The following is a 23,542-nucleotide window of genomic DNA, read 5'->3' as shown; positions in this document are numbered from 1 at the left end:
ACTCGCGAAATGAAAAAAGATCTGATCAAAATGAAAAACAAGCTGTACAGAATGAGCGTAATGAAACTGGAGGCTTAGAAGTTGATGAGGTAGAGTTCTCGGAATATATCCAAAGAATTGTTTCTGCGACGGTTGGGTTAAGTAGAGCTGAAGATATGAAGCGTATCCAACTCGAAATGGAGAGAAATACTGTTGCAATGAGGCAGGATTTGACAACCATCATTCGTCAAGAACTGGCAGCAGCAAGATCTCCTGCAGTTACAGAATCTCCAAATGAATTTGAATTACGTAAGCGTAGTGAAGCTCCACCTAAATCAGCCTCTATTAACCCTCCCGTTCAGCAGGAACAACAGCAACAAGACTTCTTCCGCTTCGGTTAGTGCACAACCAACACCAGTTTACAGTTCAGCAAATGAATTTTTAGCACAACTGCAAAATCTAAGACTGAGTGACCCGTCCATCTTAGCTTCTGGGGCAATTCCACCACCCGCCCAAGCCATTGTTCCATCTTTTGATAGGTCCTATAGTATAGGTCCCAAATTCTTTAGCGGTCATAAATGGCGTGTGAATTTTGATGGTACTAATATGACCGTTGATGACTTCCTGTTCAGATTAGAAATAGCTAAGGATGGGTACAATGTAACTTGGCAGGACATTTACAAACATTTTAACCAATTCGTTTCTGGCTTTGCAGAAACTTGGTATTGGCTACACAGGAAAAGTCATAGGTCTGGTGATTGGGCTTCGTTGCGAGTAGCCCTTATTGATCAGTTCAGATCTTTAGAGACTGATGCTGAACTATCGAAGAAACTTTATGACAGGCGTCAAGGACCAAACGAGAAATTCGATGACTTTTATGTAGACCTTCAAAAGTTAAATACTAGGCTTGCTATTCCCAAACCTGATTTTGAGCTCATTAGCCTTATAAAGCAAAATGTGCGTAGAAGAATGGGTGAACTACTTGTGACATACCAAACTCACAACTTACAGGAATTGGTCTACGTGTGTAGAAAAATGGAAAAATTTATCAACGACCAAGAGATTCCTAAGAGTAAGGTTCAAACAAGTGTAGTTCCTCAGTTTCGCAAAGTTGACGTAGATAAAACTAACCCTTCAGTAGAATCTGAGGACCATATTGAAGCTTTTCAAAAAGATACGAGTTCCTTCACGTGTTGGAATTGCAAAAACGTTGGCCACGGTCGCCATGAATGTCCAGTGGCTCAGACATCACTTTTTTGCTATAATTGTGGAAAAGAGGATACAACATCTCCTCGATGTCCTAATCCGAAATGTCCGGGAAACATGCGGAAGAGCAATTCGAATCCCGAAACTTATTGCTCTCCCAACAAAAATCGGGATCCAAAACAAAATTAAACGAAAACGAACAAAATGTACAACATTCTTTTAAAACTGAAAAAAATTTACAGCCAAATAAAGATCAGGCTATTCAAATTTTAAAACGAACAAATAGTGCTACAAATATAGATTTACCTGAACAAAAATTAGAAAAATTAGAATACAAACCTAGAAAATCTCTTCACGAACGTCTTCTAGAATATGAAGCAGCAAGAGAAAGAATCTTTGGACCTAAAAAAGGAAAAAGTAAAAACAAAAAAGTTAGCTCATAAAGCTGTAGAAGAAACCACACTTTGCTGTAATGGAGACCCTAGGCCATATGCCGAGGTGACCATTTGCGGAGAAACCATGTTGGGGTTACTTGACAGTGGGGCCAGCATAAGCTGTTTGGGACAAGGTGGACTTGAGTTACTGAAGAAATGGGGCGTTTCATGTACAAATTTTGTATCCAATGTAAAAACTGCAGATGGAACAAATCAGCCCGTAAAAGGTAAATTTACTACCTCAGTTTCATACAATGGTCTAAGCAAAGACATAGAAATGTTTGTAGTTCCATCTTTAAAACAAACCTTATACTTGGGTATAAATTTTTGGATAGCATTCAATTTAGCACCTCAAATAATATCAGAAATAGTAGCAGAGAAAGGCGATAAACCCCCCTCACATAATTGTTTTGAACCACATGAGTTGACAGAAGAGCAGTCAAGAAAAATCAAAGCAGTCGTTCAAATGTTTCCATCGTTTGCCATTCATGGGTTAGGAAGAACAACCTTAGAAGAACACGTCATCGATACAGGGGATGCCAAGCCCATAAAGCAAAGGCATTACCCTGTTTCACCCGCAATCCAGGAAATGATGTACGAGGAACTCGATCGGATGATGAAGATGGGTATCATTCAACCGAGTAACAGTGCATGGAGCTCTCCTGTAGTCCTAGTGCGTAAACCCGGCAAAAATAGATTATGCCTGGACTACAGAAAAGTTAATGCTGTCTCTAAGAATGATGCCTATCCGCTTCATCCGATAGAGGGACTTCTGTCGCGGGTGGAGGATGCGGTTTTTATTTCGAGCATAGATCTCAAAGATGCTTTTCTACAAATTCCACTTGAAAAGTCATCAAGGGAAAAAACCGCATTCACAGTGCCTGGTAAACCCTTGTTGGAGTTTGTTGTTATGCCTCCTGGTCTTAGCGGGGGTGTCCAACGTATGTGTCGGCTTATGGACAAGGTAATGACTCCTGAACTTAAGCAAAATGTGTTCCCCTATGTTGACGACCTTCTCGTTATTTCACGAACTTTTGATGAACACGTCAAAATTCTTATGCAACTCGCTAGTAGGTTAAGTGTAGCTGGACTTACAATTAATGTTGAAAAGTCGAAGTTCTGCTACAAAGAGTTGAAATTTTTGGGATATGTTGTGAGCAATGGTTGTCTGAAAACAGACATAGATAAGGTTGCTGCAGTAAGTGACTTTCCTGTTCCAACAACACAACGTCAGGCTCGCAGATTTTTGGGTATGTCAGGGTGGTACAGGAGGTTTATCCGCGATTATGCCACTCTTGCTACCCCAATAACAAACTCTTTGAAAAAAGGGGTTAAGTTCGAATTCGGTGAGGAAGCGGTGAAAGGTTTTAACCTGATAAAAGAAAAGTTAACGACATCTCCTGTTTTAGTTTATCCGGATTTCAAAAAGCCGTTCATAATTCTCTGTGATGCTTCCGACTCGGGAATAGGATGTGTACTATGTCAGCTGGACGATGAAGGAGTAGAACGTCCAATTTATTATTACTCTCACAAGCTGAATGGTGCACAACGGAACTATAGCGTGACAGAACGAGAATGTTTAGCAGCGGTTTTAGGGGTGGAGAAGTTCCGACAATATGTTGAAGGCTATCGGTTTAAAATCATAACTGATCATGCCAGTCTGAAGTGGCTGATGGGACAGAAGAATTTGAGTGGTAGGTTGGCCCGATGGAGCCTAAAACTCCAGGGATATGATATTGAAATCGAGCATCGAAAAGGCTCACTACATGTTGTGCCTGACGCTCTATCCAGGGTCCATGCAACAGATGCAGTGAGTCTAGAAGCCCTTTCAATTGATCCTTCCGATGTGCTGCACCTAGATCTTACAGATCCCGCTTTCAAGTCGGACGAATATCTGAAGATCATTGACAGCATCGAAGAGCAAAAACATCAACTGCCTGACCTTCTTGTTTCGGACGGTTTCGTGTACAAGAAGGTCAATCATAGTACAGGGAATCCTCTCGAGGATGACCAGACATGGAAGTTATGGGTCCCATCGTCGCTGACCGAAATACTCATTTCTCTGGCTCATCAACCAGCTAAAGCTGCGCATGGGGGAATAGCCAAAACCTTACACCGGCTTAAACATAGGTTCTTTTGGCCAAATATGGCATCTCAGGTCAAACTATTTATAAACAGTTGCGAAATATGCAAAACTTCAAAACCATCCAACCAAATTTTGAGGGAACAAATGGGGAAAGCTTTTACGGTTGACTACCCTTTCCAACATCTGTATGTTGACTTTCTTGGTCCATATCCACGTTCCAAGAAAGGAAACATATTTATTATTATTGCTCTCGACCAATTGACGAAGTTTGTCATTATAAAAGCCTTGCGAACAGCGACATCAGAAGTTGCAATTCAATTTCTACATGAAAATCTGTTTTGTTTATTTGGAGTACCAGAGTCGTTAATGACTGACAACGGGAAACAATTTACTAGCTCGTCCTTTTCAAATTTTTTGTCATCATTAGGTATACAACATATCAAAACCGCATCTTACGCACCGCAAGCTAATGCTAGCGAGAGGGTAAACAGGTCCATACTGACAGCTATAAGGTCATACCTAAAACAGGATCAGAGGGAGTGGGATAACCATTTACCTGCTATTGGATGTGCGTTGCGTACAGCAGTGCATTCGGCGATTGGAGTATCTCCGTATGAAGCGTTGTTTGGTCAAAAGATGGTCGAACATGGGTCAGATTTCAAGCTTCTTAGAAAGCTAGGTAAGGTCAATAGTTCAGAGCTAAACATTATCCCAAAATCATCTAAAATCAACATGCTACATGCAAGTATTAAAGAAGCACTTGAAAAGGCACATTTACAATACGAGCACAAATACAACACCAGAAGTAAGATCTCAAATTTCAAGATAGGTGATGTTGTATATAAACGAAATTTTATCCTTAGCGACGCATTCAAAAAAAGAAATGCTAAGTTGTGTCCAAAGTTTTTGAAGGCTAGGATTAAAAGGATTGTTGGTAACCATCTTTACGAGTTGGAGAATGAACAAGGACAAATACTGGGAATATTTCATTCGAAAGACCTCAAAAAGTAAAACAAAAAAAAGTGAACTCAAGGCTAACTCAGTCTGAACACGAGACACTTTATCCTCGGGCGTGGGTTTTTCTCTTCAGGAATACATTTACGGGTTTCTTTGCATTTTCATTTTTAAGCTTCGTAGCATACAAAATGAAAATGTTTTGTAGGAAACCTCTCATTTGTCAACTTTATTTTTTTTGTGCCTTAGATGTGAATAGTTACTAGAACTAGAACATCGCTGGTCATTGTTAGTGTTCTATGTGTGCTGTGTATGTATATTAAATAGTTTGAGAAGCTGTGGTTAGGTATATTTCAGCTTTGTGGAACCTAAGCAAAAAAATATACATCAATACAAAAAATGTTGCATACATGTAGGAGCAATCAGTAAGCTCGACTTGGTATTATATGAAATCTTTCCAGGATATTCTACATCTCTCCAAAACTGCTAAGGGTTGTTTTTTTTTAGAGTTGTTTTGTATTAGGTAGTTTAAAAAAAAAAAAGAATTATGAAAGAAAAAAAAAATTAAAAAAATATTAAAAAATACAAAAAAAGACATTGGTGCTCGCACCGGTACTCGAACCAGGGGGTCTGAGATGTGTTCGGCATCTCTATCCACTGGACTACGAGGCACCTAGAATCAACTTGGTCGTAATAAAAGCTTATAGCAGTTTTGGGTATGTTAGGTTGAACAAAAATATATAGAAAAAAGGGAAAAACAAAAAAAAAAAAAAACAAAAATTAATGTTCAAGGACAAATTTTCTTATAAATTTTTCGAAATTCGAAATTTTACAAAAAAAAAATTCACATATACATTTAAATATAATATCAAAAAAAATCTTAAGATCGATGAATTTTGACCAAAAATGATTAGAAATATTACACATATTTTTGAAAAATTCAGAAATGAATTTTAAGATATTATTTGTATTTTTGTGGTCAAAAACCATTGAATAAATGTCTAAACGGAAACCCAAATATTTCGTCCATGATTGTTTTGAGAGTGTATGTGTGAGGGAACCTGTGAGTCTACTCAAGGGTATAAATAGTTCCAAGAAAATCACAATCTTTCCTTTTTTGGTGATTTTTTCGTACATTACACGTCATACGTACATATATCCGAGTCAAAGACAAAATAAGTTTTTTTTACAAGTTTTTTTTTTTCAATTTCAAGTTTTTTTAAAAAAAAAGTTTAATTAAAGTTTTTTTTCAAGTTTTTTTTTTTTAATACAAATAGTTGTTATCTTAAAAAAAAAAAAAACAATACCTACTTTTGTGCGCAATACCCAATTTTTAAAAAAGGTGAGATTTTTTTAATTGAGTTGGCTTTACATTTTACCCTAATACTTGCCCTCGTGATTTTTTTTCTACCAGGTGCTCCAGGTGGAGAAAATTCTAATTGTTTTAATTAACACCTATATTGTATGTTTATAGAATAATGATAAGACGACTTAACTTGCTTAAAGAGTGTCTTTATTGTCTTCGGTGTTAACACTTTGAATGTCGTGACACAATAGGACGTTGGATTCTTTTTATAATGAATTTTTTGGCCTGGGGCTAAAGGTAAAAGGTTTTTGGCTGTTTTGTCGTAATATATTTTCGATTTTTCTGTTTTCTTTTTAAGATCGGTAGCATATTTTTCAGTGTCGATTTGTTTTGGAATAAAATTTTGTGACAAGGCAGGTAGTTTAGTTCTTAGTTTTCTTGACATAAGCAACTCGGAGGGTGCTGGTAGGTTTCCTTTGGAAATAGTTCGATAGTGCAATAAAGCAATGTAAGGATCTGAATTAGTTTCTAGACATTTAATTAATAATTTCTTAATTGTTTGGATCGAACGTTCCGCTAATCCGTTTGACCGAGGCAGATACGGACTGGAGGTCGTATGTTCAATATTCCAATCAAAACAAAATTGTTTAAAGTCCTGGGAGCTATACGGTGGACCATTGTCCGATACTATTATTTGAGGAATTCCATGGCGAGCAAAAATTGATTTGAGCTTTTTAATAACAAACTGGCTGCTATATCCTGAGCTTAGTAATTCAATTTCAATAAATTTAGACCAGTAATCAACGACTAACAAATAAGTTTGTTTATTAAATTCGAATATATCTGTTCCTACTTTGTACCATGGAATTGGTTGTATTTCGTGGGGCTGCAGTGGTTCTTTTTGCTGTGAAGACCTATAGCGCATGCAAGTTTCACAGTCTGTGACGATATTTTGGATGTCATTATTTATATTTGGCCAAAAAACAATGTCTTTAGCAAGACTCTGACATCTTTGAACACCTAAATGTCCCTCATGGATAAGTTTCAAAGTTTCAGGGCGAAGAGAGGATGGTATGACAATTCTATTAGATTTAAGTAAAATGTCATCAATAACATGCAATTCATCTCTGACTTTATAAAATGGCATGCAAGAGTGAGAAACTTTTTTCTTATTATTTGGCCAACCGAGCTTTACGTACTCCTTGACTTTGGAAATTATTTCATCCTTGTCACTAGCTACTTTTATACTTTGAAGTTTATCCGAAGAAACTGCTAAGTTGGCTATTAAAAGGTTGCAATGAATATCTAAATCCTTATCAAATTCTGTCAAAATGGTATCTGGCAATGGAGCTCTCGAGAGTGTGTCCGCTGTGTACATATACTTCCCTGGTTTGTAAACGACATCTAAATCATAACTTTTCAAACGCAACATAAACCTTTGTAGTCGAGCTGGTACCTGATACAATGGTTTTGAAAATAGTGGGACAAGTGGCTTATGGTCAGTCTCTACCAAAATACGCTGACCATACACATACTGGTGGAATTTTGTGCAGCCAAACAGGATAGCAAAAAGCTCTTTTTCTATTTGAGCATAATTTTCTTGACTGGACGTCAGAGTAGCGGAAGCAAAAGCGATTGGGCTGTTATCGTGTGCTAAAACTGCACCAACAGCGTTCTTAGAAGCATCGACAGAAAGAGTGATTAATTTATTCGGATTATAGAATGTTAAAATCGGTGCATTGGATATGAGTGACTTTAAATCGTTAAACTCTTTTTCATGTATGTCATTCCAATGCCATACCACGTCTTTCTTTAAGAGCTGACGAAGATGGTTATTTTTGACAGATAAGTCTTTTACAAAGCTGCCTAGGTAATTAACCATCCCTAGAAATCTCTGTAAATCACCTACAGATGTGGGTCGTGGCATTTCACATATTGCTTTGACCTTTGATTTGTCTGGGCGAACTCCATTCCTATTGAAAACGAAACCAAGGAATTTTAATTCTTCAACACATATTTTTGACTTGTCAGGATTAAATTTAAGACCTATATCTTGTGCTCTTTTGAGAACCTTATTCAAAATTTCATTGTGTTTTTCAATTGACTCCGCATATATGAAAAAATCATCGATAAAAATAATTAAACCTTCAATATCCGAAAAGAGTTTCAACATTTGTGCGTGAAATATTTCAGGAGCTGTTTTAATACCGAAAGGAAGACGCATAAAACGATACCTTCCAAACGGTGTTATGAACGTACAAATTTTGGAAGATTCCTCGTCCAAAGGCACCATCCAAAAGCCAGAGTTTGCGTCTAAAATACTGAAACAAATTGAACCTTTTATTCTAGACTTACACTCATCTAAATTGGGGAAAGGGTGGTGAGCTCTTAAAAGAGCTTTGTTTAGATTCCTAGGATCAAGACATAATCTGATTTTACCATTTGGTTTTTTGACAAGCACTATGGAACTCACCCATTCTGTTGGCTCTTCAACTTTTACTATAACCCCTAGTTGTTCCATACGATTTAGTTCTTCTTTTAATGGACCTTGCAATGCAAAAGGAACTTTACGTGGATAATCAATCGAAGGTGGCACATCAGAACGCAATTTTAAATGACACTTCTCCTTTAGTAGCCCTAGACCCTTAAAAACATCACTATAGTTATCTAAAATAGATTGACTAGTTTTTATACCACTGAAATTACTTTTTTCTATTAAAGAGTTGAAAGAATTTGAATAGTTTTGAAATTCAGACACTTGTTTATTTATACACTTCATATTATTCTTATCTACCTTAGGAATTAATTTAAGTTGAATGCAGGTTTCTAATCCAAGTACTGCGTGACATCTGAGTTCCAAAATATGAAAGTTGATTAAATATTGTTGACCATCGTGAATACACTTCAATATACAGCAACCAATAACTGGAAGACGTTCACCGCTAAATGTCATGATGCGAGTAGATGATGATGTTAATTTAGAAGAACACTGTAAGGCTTCAAACTGTTCTAATGACATCACATTTGCCTGGGCTCCAGTATCAACTTGACACTCAACGGTATGGTTGGATATTGTTAGCATTATAATCCAACTGTTCTTTGGTGTGCATATAGTTTGCTTAAGCATACCTAAGAACAATGTGTTGTCATCTCCCTCATTATAGTCCTCATTATCTGATTGCTGGCAAGCTTCTACATTTCGTACATAAGCACTGTTGGAGTTTCTTCTGTTTAAACGGCACATCTTAGAATAATGGTTTTTGTTTTTGCATGTATTACATGTAACACCAATTGCTGGACATCGATATTGGTGAATTTGACCGCAACGGGAACAATTGTTTTTTGATATATATGTATTTGACGAATAGCTGTTTTGTTTTTTATTGCTGTTTGAATGTGGTTTAATTGAAGGTGACATTTGATGACGGAAATTATTGTTGTATGATTGATTTTGATATTTTTCGAAATTTTTTGTAGGATGATGGTTAATAGCATTTATATGACTTTGATTATTTAATTCTAATTGCTTTGCGTGGTCTTTTGTGAGCTCAATTGTCTTTGCAATTTCGAGCGCTTTTTCAAGCTTTATAGCTCCTTCAGTAAGCAGACGTTCTTTTACATTAGACCAGCTATTGCTTAAACCACAAACAAAAATATCTCTTACCAGTTCTTCTCTTAGCTTGTCGAAATCACATGAAAGGCTTAGATTTTTTAGCGCGGTTATGTAGTCATCCATTGATTCACCTAATTGCTGCGTCCTTGTGAAAAATTTGTGTCGCTCCATAGCGATATTGACTTTTGGCAAAAAATGTGCTTCTAATTTAGCCACGAGGTCATCAAATAAGACATTATCCAAGTCGAGATCAAATGAAAAAAAAGATTTCTAAAGAGTCTGGTCCCATGTGATGCAAGAGAAGTGCTACTTTTCTTTGGTCTGCCTGGGTGTCCAAGCTGGATGCACGTAAAAATATTTTAAATTGTGTCAGCCAATTTTTCCATTCCACCGGCATATTAGAAGATTTCAAATTAAGCGGAAGAATTGCTGGCGTGAAAGTTGGTGGAGTCACTACCGTAGCCATATTGTCTTGTACATCAGTTTTTATTACTTTCATATTTAATGAGAATGACCATTATGATATTTGGGTAATATGAACACTTTTAAAATTCACTTTTGTAAAACACCTGACACCATATTGTATGTTTATAGAATAATGATAAGACGACTTAACTTGCTTAAAGAGTGTCTTTATTGTCTTCGGTGTTAACACTTTGAATGTCGTGACACAACTGCCAAGACTTACTTAAAACTAACTTAATACTACAAAATGAAGAGAGAGAGAAAGAGAGACTTTACTTCATATAACAACCTACATACCTACATTAATTTTGTGTTTTATTAAACATTACTGCTTAAAATTAAAGGTGAGACATTTTTCGTTTACTCGCTCTACGTACCTAGATACGAACATGTAAATTAATGTAATTTTTCAATCAGGTGCTCCAGAGTAAAAATCGATCGAATTCGATTCGAAACTAAAAACCCGACCATCCAATCAGACTTTTTAAAGTCTAAAAGTGCTCTTTTTGCTAAGCCGCACAATATCGCCCAAATTCAGAAAAAAAAAAACTATTTGACTCGCAGCCTGAGCAAACAATAAAAAATCACCCCCAAAATCTCCATCTTGGCACCTTTATTTTATTTAAATGTGTAAAAAAAAAGTACATATTTTTATTTTTTTGATCCTGTTTAAAAATCCTGCAAGGACCAAATAAAATTAACAGCAAAAAAAAATACAACACACACTCTCAACTCAACAATCAAAATCATCCAAACTTTCATCCTCGGAAAACATCCAGGAAAACATCTAAAATTGCACTTATAACCTAAATAAGCAATATCCAGGAAAACATCTAAAATTGCACTTATAACCTAAATAAGCAATATCCAGGAAAAACATATAAAATCATCTTCTACCTGAGCCTTTATCTCATCACGTTTCAAAAAAAAAAAAAACTATAAAAGCTAAGTACCTAAAAATCTTTCTTTCAAGTAAAAAAATAAAAAAAAAAGTTTTATAAATCTTAAATTATTGCATATCTACTATTTGACCTTGTACATTCAATTCGTTCAAATTTCTTTTTTTCTATTTTACCCTATTTTAGTCTAGCTTTAAAATAAATAAGCAAAATCATAACAAAACAACAACAAAAACTCAATCCTGCGATGGTGTGCACATTATCAGGAGGAAATGACCAAATGTGAATTATAAACAACGAAGAACAAAAATACAATTCACCACTGTAACACATAAAAATATGCAAAATTGCAAAACAATTTGTGGGGTAAGTGAGAATATTAATTTATTGATTGAAAATTTGAACGAACGAATATAATTTAATTTAATTTAAATAATTTTTAATTGTTATACATTTAAACATAAAAGATACAAAATATTTTTAAAGTGAAAACAAGAAAGATCCGAAAGATACGAATAATAAGATTAAAGAGAAAGATAGAAAAAAAATAGAGAGAAAAAGAAAGAAAAAAAAAGTAAACTGAAACTTCTAATTGATCATTTTTTTTTTTTGACATTACTAAGCAAGGTGTCATTGTGATTTTTTTTATTAATTTTTTTGTGATGATTAATGAACTTATATTCATATTAATTTGAAATTTAACTATAATTATTTTATAATCAAATTATATTTTTTATAAAAAAATTTGAACATTTATACATTTTTCTTTATTATCATTTTGGCTATAAGTGATTTGTCGAAACATTTCGTATTAGGTTCTATTGATATTTTTTTAAATTTTTATAAAATTTGTTGTACCCTTCAATTAAGAAAAAAAAATCTTTTATCTTTACTGAGGTTACATATGGATGGGTTAATTTTATTCTGCATCGAATTTAGTCATTTTTTTTTTTGTTATGAATTTGATAAGATGACTTTTTGCTATACATTTTTTATTTTGGCTTTTTTGGAGTTGAAACCATGATTATGGTTTAGGTTTTTTTTTTCAGGTGGATGTGGCTCTCAAAAGAGTGAGCTATAAGGCGATAACGGCAAAATGAGAACTTAGTTTATTTTTTTGTTTTATTTTGTTCTTTTGGGGTTGCTACAAATATTGAGGCCGTGGTAACTAGGTTGGTCGCATGGACCTGCTCATAGAGTAGGAATGTGTGACACTATAGGGTGGGATAGTCCTCTGAGATCAATACATCTGGCTCTCCTCACTTTCACAAGGAAATAAAATATTTTCAGGTTGTAAAAATAATAATGGACAAATCAGCTTCGCGATATTTTTCGTACAATTTTCAACGGCATGAAAACGTAACGGCCGTCCAGTTCCCTGGCTACAAGAATCCCCCCCCACCGACGAGCTAACCTTTGGCCATGCAAGCATGCCGCGCGGTTAGGGAACAGGACACCCATCCACTTTTGCTTCCATGTAGGTTTTAGAGTCCCTGTAAGCTCTGAACCCTACTGGTAGTGTATGGAGTGGGTGGTTTTCGGGGTTGAAGTTTTCTTAAATTTTCATCTCCGACTCGACAACATCTCGAGAGTACGTTACAAAATAATCGAATCAACGTGGTCTCGTTGATTTTAAGTTGTTTTTTCCCTCAGTGTATATGTATATTGTAATGAAAAACATTTATAAAATTAACTTTAAAAATCATTTGTCGATGTTCGGCATTTCAATTGAATTCACTTTTCTTCTGATGTTTGAAATAACCCTTTATTATAATAAATATAATGCATTTTTTAGTTACTATGTACTTTATAGTCCAGACAAAATAAACATACAAAAGAGCAAACCCAGAAATAATTCGCATAGGGCTGAAAATTGGTACAGAGCATTAAATGTCGATTAAAGTAAAATGTCAAAAGTCCCCAAAAGTCCCATGTGTGCATAAAAAGTTATTCAAGTTTTAATGTCGAAAATTTAGGTTTTTCATATATAACATTGAAACGGGAGAAGCTATCAAAAGAAGGTATATGGATGACTTGTAGGTTTTGCAATTCCTTAAAAAAATGTTACGATACTTTTTTTTCTACGAGATATGGTTTAGAAGATATCGTGGTTTTAAAACGTGTCAAATGTCGAAAATATCGGTTTTTTGCCTATAACTCTTAAACTATGAGTCCTATCAAAAAGTTGTCTTTGAAAAACTGGTACATAATGTGCATTTTTTGTTTTTTGTTAAAGTAGTCTTTTAAAAAGTAAAAAAAAAATTGATTTGTTCAAAATTCAAAATTTGCGATTTTGTGTTATTAACTTCTAAAATATGAGTTTTTGGACATACATTTTTAACTCATATCATAAACTGTAACGCTTTCCGCAAAATAGCTGAAGATATGCTTTAGTAACACTTATCGTTTTAAAGGTAGTGCACTCAAAAGAGTGGTATATGTAGAAATATCGTTTTTTGTCTATTTTCGTCAAATGGTCAGTGTTATCTAAAAAAAATTTCATAGCATTTTTTTTTTTTTTTTATATAATGAGCGCGCACTAAAGGGGTTTTGGGTACCCTTAATATGTATGTATACACAGTACGAGCTTTAGGAAAAGAGGAAGGGATGTAAAAGGAGATACCGATGCACATTGGTTTTAAAGTTCTGAACATTAAAATGGGAGGGAAAAACTGAGGCGGGTAATGCATTCCACATTCTAGTAGTGCGACTAAAGAAAGAATCTCTGTATTTGACGGTACGTCCGAAATTGGGCTCAAGTGTAAACTGATGGGCATTCCTTGAAGTACGAGTATTACGGTTGAATTGTTTAAGGGGAGGAATGCAGCTAGCTATTTCATTAGAACATTTTTTAAAAAAGTACCTATATGTATAGATTATATGTTTTTTTACATATTTCGTATAGTCCGCTCTCTGAAAGCTTATATCTTCTAAACGATGGCAGCTGTGAAAAAGTAAATCGTAATCTTTTTTATGGAAAACATCACGGGCTATGAAATAAATTAAGAATATTTTTCAAAACCTGAATTTTAGAAGAGTGAAGTATAAAAAACTGATATTTTTGATTTTTATCGAAATAAAAAAAAATGTTTCTTTTGTAATTACAGCTCTGGAGAGATAAAAACTGAATTGAAATATGTAAAAAAACTTATAATCTACACATGCTATGAATATTTGTTTTGATAACACTGACCATTTGCCGATAATAGACAAAAAACGATATTTCTACATATGTATACCACTCTTTTGAGTGCACTACAGACATAATTTTGAGTCCAACAGACCCATGCAACTCATCATTTATTAACATTTTTGCTTTTGAACCTATTCAGATGAGCCAAAAAATATGCTTGATTTTATGACTAGATTTGGTCTAGCTACCGTGTGAGAAGAACGGTAGGCCCCAAGACAATTTTTTTTTCTCCTAAACTAAGCGCATAAAGATGTTCTCTCGTTACATATATAAAAAAGATGTGCCATTGCATTAAATACAAAGACAGGTCAAAAGTAAGATGAACTCAAATGTGAACCTATTCAGATGAGCGGCAGTGTATACTGGACTGATTCAAAAAAAAATTTTTTTTTTTGTTCAAAGCATTGTTGAAAATATTGTTGGAAATGACGAAAAAAAAAATACTGTAAAAATTTCAGCCCTTAATGTTAACATTTAGTACCGCCGCATCGCAAATTTCTATTTCCCATACGATTTGTATGGGAAAGATTGTGTATTTGTGTTTAGAATTTTTTATCTTTTTAATGGTTCATCCAAAAGGCTTGGTTAGTTTATGATAAGAGTTAAAAATATATGTCCAAAAACTCATATTTAAGAAGTTAATAACACAAAATCGCAAACTTTGAATTTTGAACAAATAAAATTTTTTTTTTTCTTTTTCAAAGATAACTTTTTGATAGGACTCATAGTTTAAGAGTTATAGGCAAAAAAACCGATATTTTCGACATTTGACACGTTTTAAAACCACGATATCTTCTAAGCCATATCTCGTAGAAATAAAGTATCATAACATTTTTTTAAGGAATTGCAAAATCTACAAGTCCTATACCTTTTTTTGATAGCTTCTAGCTTGGCGAACAGTCCTCATATGTATATAATTCGATTTTGGATGTCTTCCTTTGCAGTAGTAGGTAGTGTGTTCAGTCATTTACATATCTTAAAAGTAGTTCAGTTATTCATCGTCACAATACGATGTTGTTGGGAATTTTTTAAGCCACATCTATTCTTGAGACAAAGTATAAAATTTTTGAAATTACCAACGTTTTTTTCTGAGTGTCCTTGGCCGAATATTCGGCTGCCGAATATTCGGTATTCGGCCGAGGAGCGTGACCGAATATTCGGTATTGGGCCAAATCAATGTTCGCGGCATCTCTACTCTGTACCAATTTTCAGCCCTATGCGAATTATTTCTGGGTTGAATGTCTAATTTATCTGGACTACTAAGGCAAAGGCACCAGACGTAGCGCAGTGAATATGTAGCTACTAGCCACCTTGTTTAAATGTAGAACATGCAGTTTCACGTGAAATTGAAAAGTGATTTTAATTCACTTTCGATCGAATTGCGGAACATGGGCTTATGTTATATTTCAAAAAGTTATAAATATTTTTAAAGTTTGTACTTATAAGAACACATGTGTGTATTTTAAAAGGACTAAGAAAATTAAATTGATTTGTTTTTTTTTTTTTTTTTTTTGTAAACTTAAACACAATAATTAACTGTCATCAAATCAAACATTTAGTTACTCTTAACGTGCCAGAGGATTCCCACTCAATACGAAGTTCACTTGCAAGTACATCAGTTGCTTCACATGGCTCATCGGAAACATTTTCAATTGAAGACACTAAGTAAGTACAACATTTAACATTGCTATTAGTTGCTATTCATTATTATTAGTTGCTATTCCAAGTTTCACAGTGAAGTTTTAAACTGAATTTTAATTTTTATTTGTCCGGTTTTACATTTTAATATAAACTTCAGTCTAGTTAAACTTCGTTTAACTATATTTTAACTTCGTTTAAATAAAAAAAATACGCTAAAAAAATAGAACAATTACGCGCAACAAACCATATTTTAACCCTCGTGTTTTTTTTAATAATCACGTTCCTTACGAGTTTTTACGTGAGAATAAAAAGGACTAATGAAGCTATCATATATGTACTTGAACAGGTTGAGGTGATTTTACTTGGGAAACCCGTGGTTGTACAAAAAAAACCAGTGATTTACCAAAGCTATCCGTGTTTTACTGGCGAAAATACAGCAAAAATTCGGGTGGAAACCGTGACTTTTGAAGAGCAATATCGTGATTTTAAAGGGGCAACTAAATCATTAATTTACCCTTGGTTTTAGTGGCCAACCCGTGCTTTAAACGACACGTTCCATGATTAATTTTTTTCCCGGCTATCGAAGATTTTGCCAAAACAATACGTGATTAGAAGATGATTTTAGCAAAAAAAAAAAACACAATCGTACAGCAGCGACCCATTCTTAAAGTGTAGAGATTATGTAATTTTTCGAAAGCAATTCGGGATGTTTTCGGAATGATCCGTTTATCGGGGAAACCAGTGATTTTAATGACGCGACATTGTGATTTTACCCAAGATTTGCATGATGTTAAGAACAAACCTGTGCACAGCTGTGGTTTAACCGAAGTTACTCCTGATTTTCATGCAAAGCATCACTTTTACACGGTTAAAAAATCCGGAGTATTTTTTAATACAGCTCTTTTATTAAGGCCATGTGCGAATTGCGTTAAAATGTTGATTAAAGTTTGACGTTTGGTTAAATTTTGACACTAGCTTGGTGAATAAAATAGGTTAAAATTTATCCAGCTGCGGAGAAAGGTAAAATTTGACACTAGTGTTTAAAATATTTAACTTTATATATTTTCAGCTGGGTTTTGTTAAAAAAAAATAATTAAATGAATATAAGAAAAACCATATTTTGAGGTAATTTTGTTTTATCTTGAGGGAATTTCAATCAAAGAAGTGCAAAAAAGAAAGTCCCATTTAACACATTTTTACCCAATTCGCACAGCAAAAAAATAAATTTGATCCCTTTTTTTAACCAAACGTCAAATTTAATCGTGGTAGAAAATTTAAGCAACATTTTAACGCAATTCGCACACGGCCTAAGGCAATTTTCAAGACAAAAAATGTTATATTTTAATACTTTCAAAGTATTTAAATTATTATTAATCTTTTTTGTATTAAATTTAAATATTTAAGTATTAAGCTTACAACTTGTAATACAAATTTTTTTAGAAAATAACCTCCTTGGGTTAAATTCTAATCTTGTATGATTTTCAACACCGCTGTATTAGATTTTAATATTTTTGTATTACATTTAAATATATTGTATTACATTTTAATATAATTATACTACATTTTAATATAGGTAATTGTATTAAAATATATTAAAAATTTATTAAAAACTAATATAAAAAGTATTAAATTGTAATACGAGAATATTAAATTTCAATCAAACGTCAGCAGCCACAATACACATAATAACGTAATTATATTTCGAACGTTGTCAAAATTTGTTTTTCAAAAATGGGCACCAATCTGTCAGGTCGGCCTTTAATTTTTATATTTCAATCGCAGTAAACAGGAAATTTGTTTATGTATTAATTTATAAAATGTCATTTGAAAAATTATTATTTAAAAATAACAAATTTTTTTCGTGTTTCTTCGCGGATAATGGTGAATAATTGTTAAAAAATTAGTGATGTGCGTGGTTTTTCAGTTTTTGTGCGTTTTTCGTCGGTATATAAAAGAAATAAGATTTACGGTAGCTGACATTGGTCGCCAAATTGTCATGTTTTGACAATTTGGCGACCAATGTCAGCTTGGAAGATATTACCTTTTTATGTGTAGGTACTGTGGTCAGCAGCAGCCATATTAAAAATGAAAAAAAAATCCATTGTTTGAGGTACTTTTTCTAAAAAAAAAAATTTAATTAAAATTTTTAAATTTGTACACGGTTAAAAATTCTGGAGTATTTTTTAATACAGCTCTTGTATTTAAGCAATTTTCAATACAAAAAATATTACATTTTAATACTTCCAAAATATTAAAATTATTTTTAATCTTTTTTGTATTAAATACAAAAATTATTAGAAATTAACCTCCCTGGGTTAAATTCTAATCTAATATTGAATTTTAATACCACTGTATTAGATTTTAATATTTTTGTATTACATTTCAATATAATTGTAATAAAATGTAATACAAATTTATTAAAAACTAATATAAAAAGTATTAAATTGTAATAATACAAGAATATTAAATTTTAATCAAACGACGCCAGCCACAGTACACGTGTCAGGTCTGCCTTTAATTTTTATATTTCAATCGCAGTTAACAGGAATTTTTTTTTTTTGTTTTTTTCTTCGTGTTTCTTCGCGGAAAATGGTGAATAATTTTTTTAAAAATTAGTGGTGCGCTTTGTGCGTTTTTCGTCGGTAGTTAAAATAATTACGGTAATTAGTTGAAATAAGATTTACGGTAGCTGACATTGGTCGCCAAATTGTCATGTTTTGACAATTTGGCGACCAATGTCAGCTTGGAAGATATTACCTTTTTATGTGTAGGTACTGTGGTCAGCAGCAGCCATATTAAAAATGAAAAAAAAATCCATTGTTTGAGGTACTATTTCTAAAAAAAAAAATTTAATTAAAATTTTTAAATTTGTACACGGTTAAAAATTCTGGAGTATTTTTTAATACAGCTCTTGTATTTAAGCAATTTTCAATACAAAAAATATTACATTTTAATACTTCCAAAATATTAAAATTATTTTTAATCTTTTTTGTATTAAATACAAAAATTATTAGAAATTAACCTCCCTGGGTTAAATTCTAATCTAATATTGAATTTTAATACCACTGTATTAGATTTTAATATTTTTGTATTACATTTCAATATAATTGTAATAAAATGTAATACAAATTTATTAAAAACTAATATAAAAAGTATTAAATTGTAATAATACAAGAATATTAAATTTTAATCAAACGACGCCAGCCACAGTACACGTGTCAGGTCTGCCTTTAATTTTTATATTTCAATCGCAGTTAACAGGAATTTTTTTTTTTTGTTTTTTTCTTCGTGTTTCTTCGCGGAAAATGGTGAATAATTTTTTTAAAAATTAGTGGTGCGCTTTGTGCGTTTTTCGTCGGTAGTTAAAATAATTACGGTAGCTGACATTGGTCGCCAAATTGATTTTTCAATGTATGTATGACAATTTGGCGACCAATGTCGTTTCGGAATATATTCATGCCTATTACCGAAGACGCAGATGCACTGCGGCGGGAGTGAGAGTCACTTTCACAAGATTTCTCATTACTGAAGCCGCCGGTGCGGAAGTGATAGAATGACATTTGGCTATATAAGTGTCACCAATGACATATGTCGGTAAGCAGTTTAGTGTGTTTTCGTGGATCGATAATACAGTTCATCCCGGGGAGTTCACAGATTGAAATTTGATTCGGTTGCGGATCGAGTAGATTCCCGGGGACTGAGTCACTAGGTGTGTTTTTTATTACCACCGGTCTTAACTGGACAAAAAAAAAGCCTCGGGGCTTAACCTGAAATCTTGGCAGCACTGTATATTGAATGTTCCGAAAACAGCAGAAACAACAAAAATTTAGAATTGTCATATTTTTCGCTTTCGTCATTTTTTTGTATTTTTCATGTATATTTTACAAAGAGATACAAAAATGTATGCTAGCAAAACTATTTTAATACATTTTGTCCTTCCAAACGTGAGTTTTCACGTCTTTAAACAAATTCTAAACAATTTATGAAAAAATAAGTTTGGTAGCACAGATTTAAAACTGTTCAAAAAGTTAAGCCCAGAGAAATCTCCGGGCTAAACAACTAAGCCCACGGGGCTAAAGTGTTGTTGTATTTAACATGTAAATTGCTTAGCCCCGACTGCGTTTTTTTTGTGCAGTTAAGACCGGTGGTAATAAAAAACACACCTACTGCGTCTTCTGTAATAGGCATGATTACCTTCTTATGTGTACTGTGGACGCCAGCCACCATTTAAAAAAAGAAAAAATCCATTGTTTGAGGCACCTTTTCTAAAAAAAAATTAAATCAAAACCTGTAAATTTGTACTAACTTGAAGGCGCTTTGTGTTTTTTCGAAGCAAAATGCAAACATTGCAGATGAATTTTGATCGGCAGTAAGATTTTACATGCCATAGTTTGTGAAACAGATAAAATAATATCACCATTAATATATGATTTAATATATTATTTATATATTGATATTTATTTTCAGTAGGTAATGAATTTAGGAAAAGAATACATATATTATTAACTTTAAGTACATTCGGTATTGAATTGAAATATTTTTGTATTGACTTTTAATAAAATTCTTATTAGAAATTAATATAAAAAGATTGAATTTTAATATGCAATACTTGAAATTTAATACATTTTGTATTAAATTCTAATATAAATTGTATTATGTTTTAATACAGCTATATTTAATTTTAATACATTTTGTATTAACTAAAAAGTTTTAATATTTGTCATGTATTGAATTGTAGGTCTTGGTGTGGTTAAAAATTACTAAAGCATGTGAATAATTTCGTCAAAGATAAACTGCAAGCTGGGGTGCTGAATCCGAATCTGAAGTCAGAAAATTTTGATTGACCTTCGTTTTTGAAATATTACCGTTATAAAATAATAAAAAATGTCATTTTGGCTGTTTCCGAGGTTCTGTATTTCTGTGGGGTAGTTCATTGTAAACAAATTGGTAAGAGACATTATTAGAACAGGTATTCTTCTTTGAAATTATTCCATCAATAAAAAATCTCGAAATACAATAACAATACCTGATTTGAAACCTATAACTAATACGCTTTCTAAAAAAAAATCACAATATAGGACTTTCCTTGGCACTAATACTCGTAATCGAACTTTGAAAACATGCATAAAATGACAAAAAATCGATCTGATTCCCGATATGTCGTTTTCGAACTCAATTTTCAAGCTTTAAATATATTCTAGGTAAAAAAAAAAACTACTGAATAATGAAGAATAACTTATTAGGTATAAAATAAAGCCAAAATATCATTATATATTCAACATTGCTAAAAATGATTTTTGATCAGCTCTTGTATGAGCATTTTCCATAGTGCGCCGCACAGTGGTGCCATTCTTCGTTTTTGGCGACAAAATTCATTTGCACGGCCATTTCTGGACGAAAAGTCATGAAATTTGGTACACTGAATGATTATAGTATGGAGAATACGAAAGGGCTGCCAACTTTTTTTTATTCAAAATGGCGGCTCCAAAATGGCGGAAAGAATGAGCGTTAAAATATAATTTTCATTTTCAAAACAGTATATAAGCTAGAAATTGGGCTAAATTCATGTCAAAAAGGTGTTAGATTTAAGATTTAGGACTCATAGATTAATATTCATTACAAAAAAATCAACAAATTTGAAAACAAAGTCCAAAAAATGCCAACTTAGTAAAACACACTTTAAGACCTCTAATTACGCTATTTCATGCATTTTTTTTTTAATTTATCACAATTTTGAGATCTATTCTATTTATGTTTCATAAGAAAATTGAAAATATTGGGGTTATAAGGTTGCCAACTATGTTTTTAAGTAAATATAAGAAAACATGATATAATGAAAAGTTTCAATGTTCAATAAAACTGATAATTTATTTTTTCCGTAAACCAAAATATACTTTTGTAATAGATTTAAGCGTTTTAAATTCAAATCCGGAGTCAAAAAAAATCTATGACGTCACGTTTTTGAGATATAAGCAGATCAAAATTAATTTATATTTTCCAAACGTGACGTCATAGATTTTTTTTGACTCCGGATTTGAATTTAAAACGCTAAAATCTATTACAAAAGTATATTTTGGTTTACGGAAAAAATAAATTCTCAGTTTTATTGAACATTGAAACTTTTCATTATATCATGTTTTCTTATATTTACTTAAAAACATAGTTGGCAACCTTATAACCCCAATATTTTCAATTTTCTTATGAAACATAAATAGAATAGATCTCAAAATTGTGATAAATTAAAAAAAAAAATGCATGAAATAGCGTAATTAGAGGTCTTAAAGTGTGTTTTACTAAGTTGGCATTTTTTGGACTTTGTTTTCAAATTTGTTGATTTTTTTGTAATGAATATTAATCTATGAGTCCTAAATCTTAAATCTAACACCTTTTTGACATGAATTTAGCCCAATTTCTAGCTTATATACTGTTTTGAAAATGAAAATTATATTTTAACGCTCATTCTTTCCGCCATTTTGGAGCCGCCATTTTGAATTAAAAAAAGTTGGCAGCCCTTTCGTATTCTCCATACTATAATCATTCAGTGTACCAAATTTCATGACTTTTCGTCCAGAAATGGCCGTGCAAATGAATTTTGTCGCCAAAAACGTCAAATGGCACCACTGTGCGCCGTTCTGGCTTAAAATTTCTTTGTTCATTATGCTACTGAATGCAATAGAAATTATTGCTTTGTGTTATCATCAATAGAGAAGACCGCAATTTGTATGAAAGTACAAAATGCTACATGGTGCTATTTTTTTTCACAGAGCTGTATATGTAACCCAAAAAATATTAAGAAATACTCCAGAATTTTTAACCGTGTACTAATCTGAAGGCGCTTTGTGTTTTTTCGAAGCAAAATACATACATTGCAGATGAATTTTGATCGGCAATAAGATTTTACATGCCACAGTTTGTGAAACAGATAAAATAGAGACAATAATATCACCATTAATATATTATTTATGATTAAAATTTACTTTCAGTAATGAATTTAGGAAAAGAATACATATTATTAACTTTAAATACATTTGGTATTGAATTGAAATATTTTTGTATTATCTTTTAATAAAATTCTTATTAGAAATTAATATAAAAAGATTAAATTTTAATATGCAATATTATTAACTCTGAATACGTTTGGTATTAAATTCTTATATAAACTGTATTATTTTTTAATGCAAATATATTACATTTTAATACATTTTTTATTTACCAAAAAATTTTAATATATGTCTTGTATTAAATTTTAATACATTTCTGGTGTAGACCTATATGTAATCCAAAAAGTATTAAAAAATACTCCAGAATTTTTAACCGTGTACTAATTTGAAGGCGCTTTGTCTTTTTTCGAATCAAAATGCATGCATTGCAGATGAATTTTGATCGGTAATAAGATTTTACATGCCACAGTTTGTGAAACAGATGAAATAGAGACAATAAATATCACCATTATTATATTATTTATGATTAATATTTATTTTCAGTAATGAATTTTGGAAAAAGAATACATCTTATTAACTTTAAATACATTTGGTATTGATTTGAAATATTTTTGTATTAACTTTTAATAAAATTCCTATTATACCTATATTATTATGAAGATTAAATTTTAATATGCAATACTTGAAATTTAATAAATTTGGTATTAAATTCTAATATAAACTGATTTTTTTTTAATACAACTATATTAAGTTTTAATACATTTAGTATTAACTACAAAATTTTAATATTTGTCATGTAATAACTTTCAATACATTTTTGTGTAG

General features: G+C 32.3%; 1 protein-coding gene and 1 long non-coding RNA gene across 3 annotated transcripts in view; both read left to right on the top strand.

Moving 5' to 3' along the window:
- LOC129906432 (USP6 N-terminal-like protein) overlaps nt 1–23,542 on the top strand; it is a 442,462-nt gene that overhangs the window by 303,955 nt on the left and 114,965 nt on the right. Inside the window, exon 7 of one of the 2 annotated variants that reach the window (XM_055982207.1) lies at nt 15,695–15,800. The exons of the other annotated variant lie outside the window; for it this stretch is intronic. Within the exon in view, the coding sequence (XP_055838182.1) occupies nt 15,695–15,800 (106 nt within the window). The remainder of the gene's footprint in view (nt 1–15,694; nt 15,801–23,542) is intronic. 2 annotated transcript variants of the gene reach the window in all.
- Nucleotides 9,137–11,346, top strand: LOC129906434 (uncharacterized). Its single transcript, XR_008770787.1, has 2 exons — nt 9,137–10,387; nt 10,461–11,346. It is a non-coding gene; the product is annotated as an uncharacterized LOC129906434 (long non-coding RNA).

The sequence above is a fragment of the Episyrphus balteatus genome, chromosome 1 (assembly GCF_945859705.1).
Source record: "Episyrphus balteatus chromosome 1, idEpiBalt1.1, whole genome shotgun sequence".
NCBI classification, from domain to species: domain Eukaryota; kingdom Metazoa; phylum Arthropoda; class Insecta; order Diptera; family Syrphidae; genus Episyrphus; species Episyrphus balteatus.
Note: the sequence above shows the minus strand (reverse complement) of the source record. Positions and strands in the feature narration are given on the sequence as shown.